Raw genomic sequence first — 18673 nt, 5'->3', positions numbered from 1 at the left:
AAGTCAGCGAAGTTAACCGCACGGCCACGAGGCCATATTGGAAAAAAGTGTTTCAGATATTATATATATATATTTATAAACATTTTGTTTTGTGTTGTGGAAGTTTTAAAAACGTATGTAGTCCGCCATGTTTATTTCTTATAGTGGTAGGCGGGAAATTAATAACTGTACCGATTGTGCTGAAAATCGGTGGACGATCGTTAAATTACATAATATTAATAATTCAAACGACGAAAATATGATTGAAAAGTCAAATGGATGGTTGTTCCAATCGAGTGGAAGAGAGATGCCATGCATGTGTACAATGAGCATAACAGGACACATTCGTAGTGGGACAATGTGCGTTACGGGACACTTTTTCGTGCGTGCAGCCGGCGTTAATCGATTTATTAGACGTTGTCACGTCAAAAAAAATAACAAAGAACTAATTTTGACGTGAATTATATATATAAAACACATCTAACCTAGCCTACATTTTATTTTTACACGAGAATTAACTTTTCCCCGCCTCTCGCTCTATTTTACAGAGACGTGTCCGCGAACCCTCGCACATGGACAAGAGTCTAGCGACAGCAATGCTACCGTCCTGCAACTGCCGATCCTCTCCGAAGTTGGCCGATCGGGAGCGCCTACCCCCTGGATGTTTGATTTCCAAGTATCTTTAATGTAACTATCCTAACCAAATCAACCGTCCACAAAGTTTTAAAGTATTTATAATGTAGCTAACCTAACCTAATTGACCATTAGTTATCATGTCCTTATCTGAAAATTACAATTTAATTAATAAATTTACTTTTATTTGCATTCATTATTCAAATATATTTATTACTTTTGAAATTATACGTGCTCGTATTTATTTTTACAAGTACAAAAAAAAATTCGCACCTGCCGGGATTCGAACCGGCATCCTTACGATTAGATGATAGCGCCGCTAAGCGCTCAGCCACGAGGCCATATTTGAAAAATATAAGTTTCAGATGACATATAAATGATCGTGCCGCCGGCCCCGGAACGAGCGTGAGCGGTGTGGCAGCCGGCCCCGGAACGAGCCAGTTGCCAGTTGCCAGTTGCAGGAAGGTAGCATTGCTGTCGCTAGACTCTTCTCGCACATGGCAATCCGTCCCAGCGCGAGCACTGCCAGCGACGAGGGACCCTTGCTAACTAGCTGTCTCGGAGCTCCACCGGGACAGTTATGAGTGGCGACGAGGTATGATTGGGGGGGCCCCCTTGTCACGCGAAAATGCACTGATTATTCGGGCTTCTGGTACAGTCGGTGGACAGTAGTTATCTTAAAACGAGATTCAGGGACCACGACGGCGGGTGGCGACACGGCGCAGGTGAAGCAATGGTCGAAGAAACCAAGCAAAGGCATGCGTGCGTCGCTAGGGACTGCGACCAACCTTGCAGGACTACGCGAAGGTCCGCCGGGTAACCAAATCGATTGCTGGCGCTCAAAAGCAAATACTCGAGCTCCGAGACCGAGGCATCTACTGTCTACTTCGTCGCGTCACGTATGAGGGCTAACCAAAAGTCTCGTCGACATCGCTGTTCATTAGAGACGATGAGAAGTGACGAGATGAGAAAGGGAAACGAAATAATGCCTTGGTTTTATTGGGGCGGGGGGGGGGGGGGTGCGGAGGGGGAGACGACAACAACAACCCCCACGGGACAACCACCACCACGGGACAACAACCACCACGCGACAACAACCACCAAGGGACAACACCACCCACAGGATAACACCACCCACAGGATAACACCACCCACAGGACAACACCACCCACAGGACAACAACCACCACGGGACAACCACCACCACGGGACAACAACCACCACGGGACAACAACCACCACGGGACAACCACCACCACGGGACAACAACCACCACGCGACAACAACCACCACGGGACAACCACCACCACGGGACAACAACCACCACGGGACAACAACCACCACGGGACAACCACCACCACGGGACAACAACCACCACGCGACAACAACCACCAAGGGACAACACCACCCACAGGATAACACCACCCACAGGATAACACCACCCACAGGACAACACCACCCACAGGACAACAACCACCACGGGACAACCACCACCACGGGACAACAACCACCACGGGACAACCACCACGGGACAACCACCACCACGGGACAACAACCACCACGGGACAACAACCACCGCGGGACAACAACCACCACGGGACAACACCACCCACAGGACAACTCACCGACCCCTTAAACGTCCGCCACGTTTACCACGGGAATCTAACCAGGATAGCTTTTGTCAGCAATGCGTGTCTAACCACCCAACCACAATTTTCCCGGTGTGAGTCTTGAGTTCCGTGGTACCGATAAGATAGAGAATTGTGTTCCCTTAGCCAATTAGAAATGTGACCATTATAATCAAGGACTTGGCTACGTCCGGACATTCTGATATTGCAGCGGAATTTAATGCATCACCAATGTAAGCTAGAATCTCTAGCGGATCCGTTGACCTCTAAGATGAAAAGTTTGCGATAGCTCGGAGTCGCCTATATAAACCGCGCCCTCTTTCAGAGACAGAAAAAAATGTTTACGTCTTCAAAAGAACTTGAAAAGCTTTAGAAATTCATCAATTATTAAACATTATGGCCTTACGTCTAGCTTTAAAAAGTATTTTGGAAACTTTACAAGTATTTACATGTAAGTCATTTTCGATTAAAAATGATATTTGGTAGCCCTATTCTTTGTTATTGACAGTCTTTATTTAATTGCGCACGTCTATTGTTAAGGGTACAAACCTGCAGCAGAAGCTGCGGCGTTGGGGATTTGTACTCTAGCATGTGTTACTGTTTACTGTCTCGTATTAATAAATTTTGAACTACGCACAGAAAAAATATTCTTTCGACACTTCATTAATACGAAAGTTTGGCCCAGTGGTCGGGACACTGGTGGGGTGAACATCACGGGTTCAAGTCTATCCTGATCGGTCAGGGACTTTGCCAATTGAGGATTTAGCCCCTGTGATCCGTTAGTTGGTATTACGGTTGATTTTTATTACTACCACTGTCTTAATATCATTTTACCATTAAAGATAAAATTTCTCATTGAGGGGTTTCACTCAAGACTTTCGTCAATGTATGAGCGAATACGAATCAGCTAAAGAGTTGATTAATAAACGATTTAAATTGGGGAATGGGAGGGGAAAATAAATAGATTTGTCGACAAAATACGTGATTTTAATCATTTTTATCTTCTACAATATATATATATTAAACTACGCATATCTGCAAAGCGGACAAGGCCGTATTAACTGGATGTTTCGTCGGATTCATCTTCGTAACTACGTACATTAACCTTGTCCACTTTTGTTTTCACATACAAGTTCTCTCAAATGTCGTGTTACAACTGCTGTGTATGCTAATTCGGAGCCGAGTCAGTGAACTAGTATCCAAAGCTATGGGACGTTGTCATCAGAAACACACTTCTCCGTTTCCTGGGATAACATTTCGGGCCTTTACGCACGGGCGACTTTCTGTCGCTCTGTCGCAGCGACTTAAAAGACGCTCTTGATGGAACCAATGCTTTGTAATTAATTCATGCACACGACCGACTTTTAATTTTATCGCCGCGACTAAAAAGACGCAACTGGTCCCATTTCTGCCGCGAGTCGCCGCGTCCGAACAGTCGCTGAAGATCGCCAAGGGCAATGAAACACGCGTGTTTAAACCCGTCACTTCACAGGGGCGACACAACTGTAGCAGCGACTGTCGCGAACCGACACGCCAGAGCAGGGCGCTCGTACCTCGTAGGGCATCGACATGGCATTCAACAATCAACATACAGTCGGAACTGTTAATTTCAGAGGTAAAAAAACGACCTGAACACTATAATTATTGTGCATTAAAATATTAAAGTGATAGAACTTTGAAAACGAAGTTGTGGGCAGATGTATGTAAAGAGTGCTATCACAAACTGGGATGACCTGGTTGTAGAAGAGAAGAAAGGGAAAGGCAGAAAATTTTATTCATCGGAAGATTTTAATAGTCACTGACAGACTTACTAGCGGATGCACCCAATTGCTGTCTTCATTTGTTTTTGGAGTAAACTTCTTTGGGCACAACGGGAGACAAATTTTAATGTAACGTTTTCATGAAAACATTGTTGTAAAACGTTTCAAACACGTAAAGGACGGAGAATAGATTGATGACGGTGCCGAGAACATGTCGGGCCCCGATGCCTTGAGCGGGCTCCACGTGGTGGCGTGCGGCTCAGGTTGAACCCCGCCATGCTGCAGGGATAGGCATGTCCGGGCGGTAGGGATCCGCCTGCGCTTAACGCCACCCCGACTTCAGGGAGTATTTGGGCATAGGACAACACAGCGGAGTTTGAGCTTAATTCTAAGTGAGAAATAATTTTGTTGATCCATGTTTATTTATAAATTTAGCTTATTTTACTCTTTCTCTCCCGTTTCACCCCTTTCGATATACTTACGAGTGGGGGGTTTGAATTGCCAAATAAGTTTCACCACTATCACATGTACAGAGTAACACACTCTCTTTTCTTTTAGCACGTGTGTTCCGAACAAGGAGTACAGGAAGGCAAATCCATCCTGATACTGCGACAGAAGTGACGCTCGAGTGCAAGGTCGAGCGACTGTCGCCTGAAGTCGCGACTCTGTCGCCCGAGTGTGAGTGCCCCCTACTTCCCGATAGCGCTGACTCGCCACTATATAAAAGAAACGCTCACAACGTGAAAGGTCTTTAATTCAGAATTATACAGTACGACACATTCTGTAATCCGGCATCGATCGATCCGCTCGCATTTACCGGGTGGATTCCCCCTGTTAACCTTGGCAGTCGGGTGGCAGAATGACTTGGCTGCCGACGTGTTTAGTTCGCTCAGAGTTTATACGTAGTAACTGTGTAGTTTTAATTTCAATACAGTGTGTCCTATCTTCTAGCGGGTTACCTTCTATGTTTCACATTTTCACACTTGGTATTCCCGTGAAAGCTTGTATATTTACGTTCGATAATCCACTCTGGAGTGTCCCAGGAGAAACCTGACGGTCACGGTACCAGATGACATGTACTTGTCTGAACATCCTGATAGATGGGTGCATGCTCGAGAGCCTCATACATTTGGACTTGAAGTCTGACATCTGCCCGACATCACTGTTGACATGCGTGGGGAGTGTTCTCGGACCAGCTCCTACACACGCTGGTTCATTTCGGCGTGTGGACTTCGGTCCTCTTGGGGTGTAAGATAGTCGGTCGTTGCGCACTAATCTCTGGAGACGGAAAGCGCAGCGCTGAGCTGTGTGCCAGTCGAGAGATCACCGAGTCCTTCAGTAGACGCAAGTAGGTTGGGGTAAAGGTGCAGTGAAAGGTGCAGTGGAACCTGCTACGAGTGACGTGTGATTGGAACCTCCATATCTGTGCAGGGTGGAGGGACATGTCTTGTCGCTTTGAACTGCTTGTGTGAGTTGTTTGTTGTAGGACGCCGGACGGGAGGGGTGGTACACAACTGCGAGGCCGCACGGGCGAAGACGCCTGACCGCCGACAGAGGCGCCGCGCCGGGCAGGTGCCCTCGTGATTGACGGGCGCCACCTGCTGATCAATACCAGGAGAGGGGAGCCCAGCTCGGGCGGAGGGGAGACGTCGCGCCCTCATCTCGGACCGCTCCGGATACCAGCTGGCATAAGCCCCTGCGACCAGGTCCAATCCACGCACTGGGTACGTGGGCTGACTTACCGCAAGAAGCACAATAACAGCGAGGGAAACTGACAGACAAGAGATCACGCAAGACAAGGAGGACGGATCCAAACATGGAGAAAAAAATTTGAAGCTGTAGCGAAGATCGGAACAGGTTTTTTTTACCGCCTAACCTTGAAGGGGTAGAATAAGAAGAGAGGTGGGAGGAAGGAGCATAAAAAAAGTGAAGGAAATAAAAATAAAGCAGGCAAAGCGAAAGGAACATAATAATGATCTCTCGAACAGTACGCGTCAGCACACGAGCTGACTCAACACCGGCATGATTAATGTAGCCGAAACATCTGCTGAAAACAAAAATGTAATGCAAAGCGGTAAGTTATTTTTCATTCCCGGCGCCTAACGACGCACGTGTGTTAGTAGGTCGGGCCGTGGTGATGGGATTACAACCTCGCACAACGTGCGGGACTTTACCAAACCTCGTCCAACCTGTCACAATGTCACCTGTTACAGTGCTGTTTATGGCGCGACGCCAAAACGCTCAATTAACATGAACCGGTTACAAGCACGACAGGGATGGGAAAAAGGCCGTGAACGAGACGCCGCGGTCATCAGCGCCAACCCACCTTACGGGCGACGAGAAGCGAACTGGAGGCGAGACACAAGTGGCATTTGGCGGGACATGAATTCGCCGAGCGTGAAATTGCTCCCCGTTCAGGCACGGCGGACGCCGCCGCGTGGGCCATTCAAAACGATGCGAGGAAAATGACTCGGAACCACTAACCGATCAGTCTCACACGTCCTCATCCTCAGGGGACACACAATCACACACACATACAGTTACGACGAAAACACAAGATCATACTAAACAGGTTGAAGGGGATAGATTGGACAAGAGTGCGCCTGCAAGATAGACTTACCGATACACGTGCGCATGAGGCAGGTTGCATATGGGCCGCGGCGAGCCGCCATAGCTGCTGTCGACCAGCGCGCCCCTGCACACACGACACACAGCGAGGTTGACGAGGGGCGGGACCAGGCACATCGGCACAGCAACACTGCTATCCTGCTGTACAGCCTTTACGCAATGCGAGCACCACGCACAAGGGGCAACAGGTGGAAATTTACCCGCGGCAACCGTGAGATTGTTTCGGTTTATGGTTCCACCGGTCCAGTCACAAAGGACAGATCGATAACGGCACGGTTATTATATTTTAGTGCAAAACCTTCCACCCGAATTATGGACTATTATTTCTTCCGAAACTGAGGGAGCGAAATGAACCACATTTACAATGCACAATAGCTCTTAAATGATGACACGAAGGGTCCTCACGCAAATCCATACTGTCCATGATGAACCCACTCATGAGTTTGACTAAACTACTTCCACCAATTCTGCCCAATGAACAAGTTAATCAGCGCGTTAAAATCCCAGTGGTGCTATTTCTCTCAAACCAAATGGCACGTTAAAATTTGTTAATTTAATGAAGTATTCTAAGAATGTCTGGACAATTATGTTCATTGTGTAAAGGCCTTCAACAAAGCAACCACCACCTGCTAAAAGCGAAGCTTTAAAAACAAACACAACTTGAAATATTTAAGTACAAACAGACGACGTCAAATTGGCTTAGTAAACCTTGCATATTTTACTCTACCCTGATACGTAGAACGCAGTAACTAAGGGCAAACGATTCAACATCTAAGATTAATCAAACTGGCCGGCGGATTCAATTATTTTTCTTGCTAAATACGGCAGTGAATAATGAATTTGTTCTATAATTCGTTGCCTGATCAAGGCTTAAAATAAAACCAGGATATTAAAGCACATCTAGTTGGTGCATCAAGAAGATAACCACAATATTTTGCTCGAGGATTTGTTGAGAGCTCAGCTATTTTATATTTGCTTAAAGGAATCTTATTTTCGATGTATTTTTTCAAAGCATTGTAATTATTTATACAACTTGGGATACTTTTCCTATAGTTTACTACTACCAGAGCGTGCTGAATGACAGATCCCAAAATTATGATTAGCCCAAGTTAAACCAAATAATTATTGCTGGCTAGTCTAGTCACTAAACTTTGAAGACCAATTATGATATTTCCAAATATTAATTAGTTTGAGACTATAGTGCTAAGGTACCATTATCGTTGTTTGGACTAGGCTGATTTTGACATGACCTCACAGCCAACTGTAAACTGCAGATGACGTACAAGACCGAGGTCAAAAGGCCCTGGCCAATACTTAAAATAGAAAGAAGCTATGCTATCGGTCGTCAACAAACTTAGTCACATGAAGAGCAATTAGTCCGCAAGGACACGCAGGCAGTTGTAAAAAAAAACGACAAATATGACTAAAACGTTCGCCGAATGAATGCATTTACGTCAGGAAGACATCGAACGAAATGTCAAAACGGGATTTTCCTTTTGCAAAAAAAAAAAAAAAAAAAATTCACCAATAACGTGAGTCGCATTGAACTTCTGTTTGATAACACTTGAGTACATAATTATGCAGTTAGAATTTTTTCTTCATTAAAACACGCACAGTGACGAGGGGCAGGAAGTAAGATAAATGCGGGATTTACAGCAGAAAGGTTATGCACAGAGGCCCCCAGATTACAAAAGGGCATCCAACCACTCGCTAACATGTTATATCGACTTCATGCTCGACAATTAGAGAGATTCCGCGTCAGCCATCCCGGCCAACGAGGACCTCACGAGGGAAGGGAGCAGGCCCTACCCATAAATTCCACCCCCCAACCCCCAGATTAAAAAAAAAAAAAAAAACCTTGTCGAGATAACTAAATGTACCAACTCCAGTCCGTGCCTCACCTTTCAAGTCAGCTAAATTTTTTGTTGGTGTGAAAATCTGTTAAAATATTTTATTTTACAATTTTTTTTGGTAATACTATACCGAATGTAATAATTTTAAAACTCAGAACTCTTGGAAATCTTATAAGAAACATTTTATTGATAATGACTTTTCAAGACGCCAGATATGAGTTTCGGACTCCCCATTAAACTGGGAGGTATTCCATACTACTCGAAACTCTTCGGCTGGGTCCGCCACTGGTAGGCAACGAAAGGGAAGCAAGAGAAGGGAACCCACCCCATCATTGCGCACAGGTAGGAGTTCCGAGTGCTACGTCGTTATATCCAACCAACCAACCAACCAACCAACCAACCAACCAACTCGTACATCGTCCGCACACGATTTCAAGCACAAGCGAATCAGGCACTGACGATATAAGGCGCGGATATATGTTGAGGACGATGAAATTTGCAGGTAAGCGTGTAAAATATAAAGTCAAAGTTGGACTCAAGGGCCCCGCAGAGCTTCAGGGAAAAAACTGCTCAAGATATCTGAGATATCTGTTTAAGAAAATCAGTTGATACACCGAGGGGGTATGAGTACTTATGTTTCTCTATTTCTCGTTTTCAAACTCTATTTTAAGAGTAAATATGGCTAAAACGAGTGTTTTCAGAACAGTTTTTACGAATGAAACATCCAGCACAGATTCTTAAAAGCACTCAAAGGAGTTCCATTTTACCTTTGTCTTTATTTTTCCGCCACATAATAATTTGGTTACCAGTTGCCCGATACAAAGCGAAAGACCGCGCACCAGTTCACAGACTTGCGCTCAGAGGCGATACCGCGCTAGGAGCAACCGTGAGCGTCGACATTATCATCGCGCCTCACTAACAACTATACACCCATATCTAGATACGACTATGTGCGTATATGGTAGATGGATGTTGCAGAAGATCAAGAACACTACTAGGATACTCCCTATATGTAATGTATCATTGAGTAATTATTACATGTACGGCCAATATTACACGCAATAACACGACACTGTCTAACCAACCCAACCTGTTCATGGTCTGGGATTAAGTTAACTTTAAGATTCGGCCAGCTGGGTTATTCCATTTTCATGACATTAATTTTATTTTCGTTTTAACTTGGGCAATTTTTATAAATGTCCCGTTACATAAGCATTGAATGTTTTGTGGCAATTTTTATATTTAAGACAAAGAAACAAGTATTCGTAACTACAAAATTTTGTTTTGATTAGTTGCGTGGCCATTAGATGCTAATTATTTTTCAGAGCTGGGCAATGCGTTAAAATTTACGTTTTGAGTCCAATTTTCAAAATGCTGTTCACAAAAATTTGCAATCAACAAGAAACAGAGCCTTAAGAATGGGAGGATAAATTGCACTCAGCGTCTGCGTTTCACCGTTGAATGCCATCACGATACATGATCTAAAACTCTATCACGATTTGCGAATGAAATACTCACTACCTAGGTTCTTAACATTGTGTTACGAAGCTGCTAGAGACTAGGACCGGCCAGCCGGCCGCGCCAGCCTGCGGGATTACGAAGCACACACCCACCTTTTCTCGGAGAGACACTCCCCCCCCCCCCCTTTTTTTATACTACAAGTAAATCACATTAGCAGCTTTCCCAAAGAGTCCCAATGCCTCACTGTCTCTCTAGAGGGTTAGGATGGTTTCCAGGGCCCCGTTGCCCGTTGTTTTCGTTTCTTCGAATGTTAAGTCGAAGGACTTTTGAGGTCGCGACACTTCGGAGAGTTACGAGGCCTTTCCGTGGGTAACGCCGACAAGCATATAAGGCGGGGCCGACATGCGACAAGAAGAGACCGGTGGCGACACCGGCGAATGCTCAGAGTGAAATGATGAGGGTGAGAGACCCCTTGGTGAGCGATAGCGGGCGACGAGCGACGGGCTTCGTGTGCGAAGATCAGGGCAACGGAAAAGGTGACGCGGCGCGGCGGACGAGTGAGTAGTAGAAGCAGTGTGTTGGATCGGAGTGAGTGGTAGATACGAACACTAGAGGAAGCCACTGTTGAGCCGAGCTGCAGTGAGCAGAGTAGGCCTAAACAGTGGACTTATGAAAGTGGGATTAATTTTGGTCAGTCATTAAGATTGTTCTGACTTATGACAAAGTGTTATGTAGTAATTAATAAATAAACTCTTAACTAAATAATTTGAGCTATCCTCTTCGGACCTATATCCCCACACTTTTAACCATAGTTAAAGGAGAAAGCCATCTTTGTTTCAAAAATTTTAGCCAACACAATGTTATACCGTTTAACTTAAAAAAAAATGCTTCGAAAAAGCATAATGGAATGCATGAAGTTGATAGTGACTAGCTACTATAAATATTTTTCTACTGCAAAGTCGTCCCTTACGATTGGAAAATGTTCAATTTGTTACTTACAAAAATTGTTAGGGCCATATAAACTGTTGAAACAAGTATGGCGACTTACGGGTCCTATTTCTTCCCTCCAAACAGTCGCGTGTTTACACAGTGAGTCGGAATTCGACCGACAAACTTCAGATGCAGGTTCATCACTACAAAATAGGTTGAAAACATATATACGACTTATGGTTTAAAGTGCTTCCCAAGTTTGATAAACATCTTTGACAATGGAACAGAGAAAGCTTTTTATTGAACATAAAGGAAGTATTTAAGATGGAACAGTGAAGGTCTGGATTATGTTTAATTGTAATTATACAACCACCGCGAATTTTGTCGCTGAAGAAAAATTATTTTATTGAAGTAATTGGGATGTAGTAAAACGCAACAAAAACATGAGGAAAATAAAGATGTTACCCCTAATTATTTCAATGAAATAATTTTTTCTACAGCGACAATATTCGCGGTGGTTGAAGAAATTCAATGACACATAATCCAGGCGCTAAGTGTTCCATCTTAAATACTTTCTCCGTTATTTTCAATAATAAAAAAATGTAGTTCCGCCCCGACTTCAAAGCCGAAGTGGTGAGGCCCGAGTCACAGGTCGACAGAGCGCGGGACGGACCGGGTATGCGCCCGGCAGGTGGAACAAAAGACAGTCGGTCGTGGAATGCCAGAGGGAAGGGCGGGTGGAGGGGAAGAAGTCGTGAGGATGAGCGGCCAAGGTCGCCGACCCGCGGTGGGACAGGAGGGACTGCTCCCCCCCTCTCCGAGGCCTCGCCAGCATCACCCGTCGCAGCCGCAGGGTGGATGGATACCTAGCAGTGGATGTGGCGGCAGACAGCAAGCTGGGCAGCGCAAAAATTTTGCCTTCACTACAGCCTGTCTTACGCCTAGTGCAGAGCAAATGGTGGCCATTATTTGCAGATTCTTAGTACCCGGCTTGTTAACATAAAAAAAAATTATTTTGTATATGAACGATAATTATAGTACGTTCTGATATTATTTTTCAATTTTTCCATTTGTCGATGTTGCCTAAACCATTTAATAGTGTATTTTGACAGTATTATTAGTTGTATACATTATGAAAGGAAAAAAAATATGAATTCTTAACACCAATTATTATGTCACAAGAGAATTTAATCGGTTACTAATCAGAGAGTATATTAGTTATGTACGATAGTCAAATAAAGTAAAAAATTGCAATATTAAATGGGGAAAACAATTATGGCAAAAAGGATGAAACCAATATGGCGTTCTTCAGTTATGTTTTCTCTAAAATAAGAATTGAATATTATCAGACTATGCTCTAGATGAAAAACAACAATCCTTCCAAATTTTCCTTTTAAAAGTAGTATTTTTGTACATTAAAAAAGATTCTTTACATTATAAAGTTGTGTCTAAAAACTTTGTTCTCAGTATTTACCTGGCAACAGCACGCTGAAAAATGGACTATGCTAATGGCGGCAGATTGGGTGCACTGGAAAGAGAGAGTAAATGCCCATTAAAACACACACTGCGATCTCAGGATGAGACACGCTATATAAACGTATATTCTACATGACGGTAAAATGCTGATTGGACTGCGCAGAAACGCATTTTTGTGGCCGAAATCCTGGGTGCCTACAAACACGACACGTCAACCTGATCAACCAGCGTCAAAGGAAACTTAAAAAACAAATATGTAAACATATCTATACCGACACTCTACGATACAACTTATTTTATGTCAGTAAAACTCGGTTAAATGAAATATATACATAAATATCGCACATCTTCAACAATAATTTTCAAACGTAAGTTTCCCCAGCCAATATATCTAACCCAAAAGGGTTTTCCAACCGTTTCAAGGAGGGTTGACTGATTTAACCACCATGGTTAAAACCAAATGTTTTAAATGTATTTTTAAATAGAATACCTATCTTAATAAATTTTAATGAAACGTCTAATTCCACTCTAATAACAATAGTTTGTTAATAACTGTTTCTTGTGATTTACGGGAACAAATAATTATATACTAATCAAGATATTACCCATTAAAGCATCAAAATCAGTTGTAAATTATACCCAGCTAAATACTCCCCTAAAATTAAATTAATTAGTGAATTGTAGTCAAAGTGTAAGAAAATAAATAAATTTCCTATTTGCTGGAGTTCAATTATTTGATGTTGTAACTTTTCTGGTTCAATATGAGTGGCAGAAAGCGGGATGTTATATGGTTTTCATTTGAATATGCCGAGGACCAAAATATCTAATGTAATAAAAACACCTCGTTAAAAAAACAAAAAAAACAAGTTGTTTGGTTTTAAAAAACTTTTTGTTTTTCCAACCCTAGTTTCAAGAGACTGGTGGCTTCATCCGGACGACGATCGCTTTATTGTCTCGACGTCTTTGCGCAGTTGGTTCTCCGATGCCGTTGAGCTGCAACAGCAGCCCTACGCAGCTCGCAGGACAACAGTAAGCATCTCTAAGGTTAGAAGAAGGTTGCGAGAAAAGAAAATTGTGGCCCAAAGACCTGCTACGGGCCCGAAATTGACGGCACAGCTTCGCAGGGAACTGTTGCAGTACGCCCGAGAGAACGCTAACTGGACTCTCGACCAAAGGAGAACTGTGCTCTTCTCGGATGAGACGAGGTTACGTGTGTATTCTGCAACGACAGGCGAAGGAGAGTATGCTGAAGACAGGGCGAAGGTTTGCACAAGCCTGTACTGAGGAGACAGTGTAATATGGAGGTGGCTCATGCATGTCCCTCGACGGCAAGACCGAACTTGTGAGCGTGTCCCGGACTGGCGGTGCTCGAGGACTAGGATCGCTGACAGTCGTCGCTACATCACAGAGCTCCTACAAGAGAATGTGGACCCCACAACCACGCTCGTTCCCAAACCGCATTAACTGTAAGGAATTATCTGGAAGAGGTTGGGATCCCTGATATGCAGTCGCCCGAGAGAAGTCCAGACCTCAACCCTTTTTTAAACACTGATAAACAAAAATACAATTTATTAATTTTCTAAGTTTATTTAATCACCTTTCAAACTGTGAATAAGATTTTTCATGGTATTTTTTTTAAGATTCTGAGTGTATGTTGTGAAACATAACCTTGACATATTGTTTATTTGAAGAATTCGTTGAACTACAGGAAGTAAATATATTTTGCGTGTGTATGAAACTCGCTAAATCACCGCACCTGAGCTTTTTTAATTTTAAAGTGCTTGAAAAATCATACTTCGGCTAGGTTCGCAGATACGTAAACTCTCATCTACCTCTGTCTTCAGTCTACATCAACAAACATGAAACATATTCGCTTGACCAACCAGCGAGGAGTGCAGTGTGTAAGAACAGTGACTGGGGAGTAAACATTTTTAAGTGTAATTGATTACTAGGCATTTTTAGAACATTAATTGTTAGCGACGTAAATAATGGCAATCAATAAAACTGTGTAGTAGTAAAATCTTTAATTGGGCTATCCTTTACGAACTCAGTAGATTTCCCACGACTATTATAATTATTGTTTTTAAAAATTCGTAACAATATATTAGGGTTTTACAATAAATATAAATGGATTTCATAGTGTTAAAGGTAATGATTTTATGATTTTTTTTAATTTCCCCCATTTTTTTAAAACCCCTTACAACAATCTTTTGTCTTATGAAAAAGTGTTAAAGACAAAGGTTTTAAATAAATAATAAGATTTACAAACAATCGAACAGATTTGGTAGTGTACATACTAAGGAAGTTATTTTTTTTTTTAATTCGAGCCCTTACTCTTTCAATCCCTTGCAGCAATTGTTCGTCTAATCAAAAATGGTTTCAGACAAAAGTTTAAGATAAAAAATTTTAAAATTAATCCCAAATTTGCACAAATTTGATGTTGTGCCTATGAAGAAATTTATAATTTTTTCTTGTCCTCCAACCCTTGCAGTTATGGTGGGTCGTATTCAAAACTTATTCAGACAAAAGATTTTGGTATTACTAATATTAGTACGATCAAACGTATGTAATATTTTCCATATTGTGGGAGTTACAGCGATTTTTCTGTTTTTCAAAAAAAACCTTCCGCATTTCTACCCCTTTGGTCAGATATTGCTCATTAATGAACTCGACTGAGAATTTCCACTACTAGATTTTATGTATAAGTTTGGAAGCGATTTGAGAAAAATTGTGATATATATATATTTGTGTGTTTATATATATATATATACTTTTGAGTTGACGACTGTTTTGGGGTCTATGGACCATGAAACGAAAAAATATATAAAAAAAATTCCGAAAGTTGCGCCATGGTAACGACTACAACATTTCTTTGAAATTCTACCTAAAAACTCACGTGGGTGTTCGGGAGGCTAAACTCCTCCCAAAGAGCGAAAGAGATGAGCTTGAACGCCTCTTTTGAAGTCTATGCAGACCTTCTTCGGCGATCCGTTAAGGAAGAACGATAACAAGCATGAAAATACGTTTGAACCGCCGTATCAGATTGGCGAGATATAAATTTTCGGACTTGTGAATGTGAGTAATACCTTGCTTACCGCCAACTTCTTGGATCCAGGGTAAATTTTCTGATTTTTTCACGAATGTTTAAAATATTTTCCATGCTTAACTTCCGGTTACCCCATCGAAATTAAAGATCTTTATAATTTCTGTCACATTGCAATTTATCGTAGCATCATCAGTTATAAATAAAAAATAAGTTATAAAAATTGATATTGTAGCAATTTTTATTTTAATTTTTTCTCATGCTTATTGCGGCAACTACCATAATCAAATTTAGTATATTTTAGGCAGTTGGAAGTGCGTATATTTCTGCCAAATATAACTATATCTATCCTATAAACTACATCCGTCGTATGAATGTGTACATAAATAATTCTTATTTTATAAACATTCAAAACACACAAAACACATATACAGCTACCGCACACATGTGGGGGGTTTGAGGGAGAGTTCCCCAACCAGCGAACGCGTTTAACATGTACATCCAAATGTGTAATTTAAGACGTTAGTTATTGTGATAATAGATGTACATTCTGGCTCTTTTAACGAAGCATTTATCAGTTTTTTTATCTATAAAATTACATCAACTTAATAGTTTTTCAAAAGCACCGGTCAATTCTTTTTTTGTAACTGCCTTCACCAGAGACTCTACAACCTCGCGGTGCTGTGTTATCCAGCCTTAGCCATTTGTTCCCTTCCTAGTATCACCGAGGGAGAACACTGTATTATTGAATGCCTTGAAAGTCATCACTGTAGACAGCGAGATCACTAGAGGCGACAACTTCCCAAGTCAGAAAACTTGGGGAACGAATGGGCCGTGCCCATGGCCTGCAGTGAGCTAGGGGAAGACCCTGCTTAGTACCCTTATGTGATATAAAAAATTAAATATTTTTTTTAGGAACCATTTACCACTATCACGAGGTAGAAAACTATCTGCAATATCACAAAATACCCCAAGAAAACTGCACTGTAATTTTGTTTTTGTACATGAAACATCAATATTAATATAAAATTATATATTTTGTAGATATGCACATTTAATACCCGGGCATTTATGTTTTGTGTTGTCCCAGAACATTAAATAATTAAAGTTATTTGTAGACCGTACCCTGAATAAATTTTCAGTATTTATTGCGCACATTAATAGTGTAATAAAACAAAATAAAATCCATTTATTGAATATTCTAATACCTTTTACATGGTTCAAAAAAATATGTTTGAATGATACATCGATTTTAATATAACATTATGCGCCAATTTTCGGAAGAAATACTAAGTATTATCTCGGAAAACGTATTTAATATATGCAAAAATAATCATAGTCATGTGTTTCTTGTAGTATTAGAGACTATTTTTTGGCAACTGGTTTCCATGAGATTTGTGCCCTTAATACCACCCACTATATCATTAATATCAAGTACCAATATTAAAACATTATACTCACTTTTATGAACATATCTTTTCAAATGTTTCCCTACTCATGTACCAAAACTTGAGGACTTCCAAAACCTTTAACAGCAAGACCTAATCCCAAAGTACCTACTAGTGTTAGCTTAACAAATGCAACAAGAGAAGCTATGCAAAGGCCGGGGGGAAAAAGGGGAGGGGCAACGCAGTTGCACAGAGCCCAGCCCCGCTATGCGATTTTCCCTTTAAAACAGTTTCGCGCCCCATTACTCCAAAACTTGCGCACTTTGCCCGAGTCGCAAACTGAAGCCGTAGCTGCAAAAAGAGCGCCAACTTGAACAGATCAGTGTTGATCGAGCTGTTTCGATTATCGCACGAGAGGGCCAACGAAGCTTACAGCAAAAACGCTATAATAAAATAATACCGGACAATTATACGCAATCAACACACACGAGCGTGTGACAACTCAGTGGCATTGCAGGACACTACAATAATTGTTAAATTGTGTATTTTACAACCTTGCGACAGACAATTTTCACAATGAAGAAATTTAAAGCACTAGGGATTAATTTTTAAAATAAATTTGAATAACTATACTACAAGTGGTTTTCGTAGAGATTTATTAACTTTACTATCATTATGTTGGAACAGTGACTTGTAAACAACTACAGTGTTAAAATTGCACATATGTTTTTTTTTCACATACTTTTGTGACGTGTTAGTACCCACAATAATTTCAGTGAAATATTTTTTTTACAACAGCAACAGAATTCGCGATAGATGTAGAACTTATCCAATTAAACATAACCCGGACGCTCGGAGATCCATCTTAAATACTTCCTCCGTTATTTAAAATTAAAATTATCAACTCCAACTTCTAAGACGTACACTATCCTTGGGAAGCACTTTTTAGACCTTAAGTCATACAAAGGTTTTCAACTTATTTTGTCATGATGAACCTGCAGCCGAAGTAGTTTGTCGTTGGAATTCAGACTCGCCATGAATAAACTATACAATCGATAATCGCTACCATTATACTTATTAACAACAAATTATACGATAATTATAGATTAACACTTAGGCACGTATGATATTTAAAATATATATCGAAGGCTCAACGTTTTCTAGTTTTCTCGCACTGTGAAATGGGAATAATTTCCTCCCTCTCCCCCTCCTTCCTGGGAATCCCGACGATTTTCAGCTAAGGTTAACAGGAAATTTTGTTGAAACGGGATTCTCGAGCGATAAGCGTGAAGGGCACTACCCCTGGCGAGTAATTAAAAACAACAATTTCTGAGTATCATTAACAAATATTATAACTACAGCTCCCGTGCTCCTTGTTCGCGGCAACACACTGAGGAATCAATGCTTGGGTATAATGGCTGACTCATTTACCTGTTTTCACCAACAGTGCTTCTTAGCCATGGTTTAATATATTTACACCCCATTATAATATATATATATATATCTTATACTTCGGAAGGACAGGTAGCTGCTCCCAGGGGCGTAGCCAGGGGGAGGGGGTCTTAGGGGTTCAAACCCCCCCCCCCCCAGCATCAAATATTTAATTAATTTCCTATTCATCACTCAACAAATTTCATATTAAAATTAATAAAAATTTTACCATTACAATATTTAAATTTAAGAACCTAAAACTGCTAAAATAGCACTATTTTACACCTTAAAATCCAAATTTTTCCGGGGGAGGACCCCCCCCGCTTTAATACGGGGGGGGGGGGGGGGGGGGCATGCTTCTTAACACCCCCCATACACAAATCCTGGCTACGCCACTGGCTGCTCCCGCTAAGCCCTTTGTTATGAGAGGATCACACCACAGTCAGTATCCGAGGTTCACACCAC

The 18673-nt window shown here is 41.7% G+C and overlaps 1 protein-coding gene across 14 annotated transcripts in view; it reads right to left on the bottom strand.

Moving 5' to 3' along the window:
• Positions 1-18673, bottom strand: part of LOC134530950 (LIM domain-binding protein 2) — a 321432-nt gene that overhangs the window by 202586 nt on the left and 100173 nt on the right. For 10 of the 14 annotated variants that reach the window (XM_063366288.1, XM_063366293.1, XM_063366294.1 and 7 more), the window contains one exon: positions 6619-6693. The exons of the other annotated variants lie outside the window; for them this stretch is intronic. In XM_063366288.1, the coding sequence (XP_063222358.1) occupies positions 6619-6693 (75 nt within the window). The remainder of the gene's footprint in view (positions 1-6618; positions 6694-18673) is intronic. 14 annotated transcript variants of the gene reach the window in all.

This window comes from Bacillus rossius, chromosome 3, assembly GCF_032445375.1.
Source record: "Bacillus rossius redtenbacheri isolate Brsri chromosome 3, Brsri_v3, whole genome shotgun sequence".
Lineage (NCBI taxonomy): Eukaryota > Metazoa > Arthropoda > Insecta > Phasmatodea > Bacillidae > Bacillus > Bacillus rossius.
The sequence above is the reverse complement of the archived record's forward strand: the minus strand, read 5'-3'. Positions and strand labels throughout refer to the sequence as shown.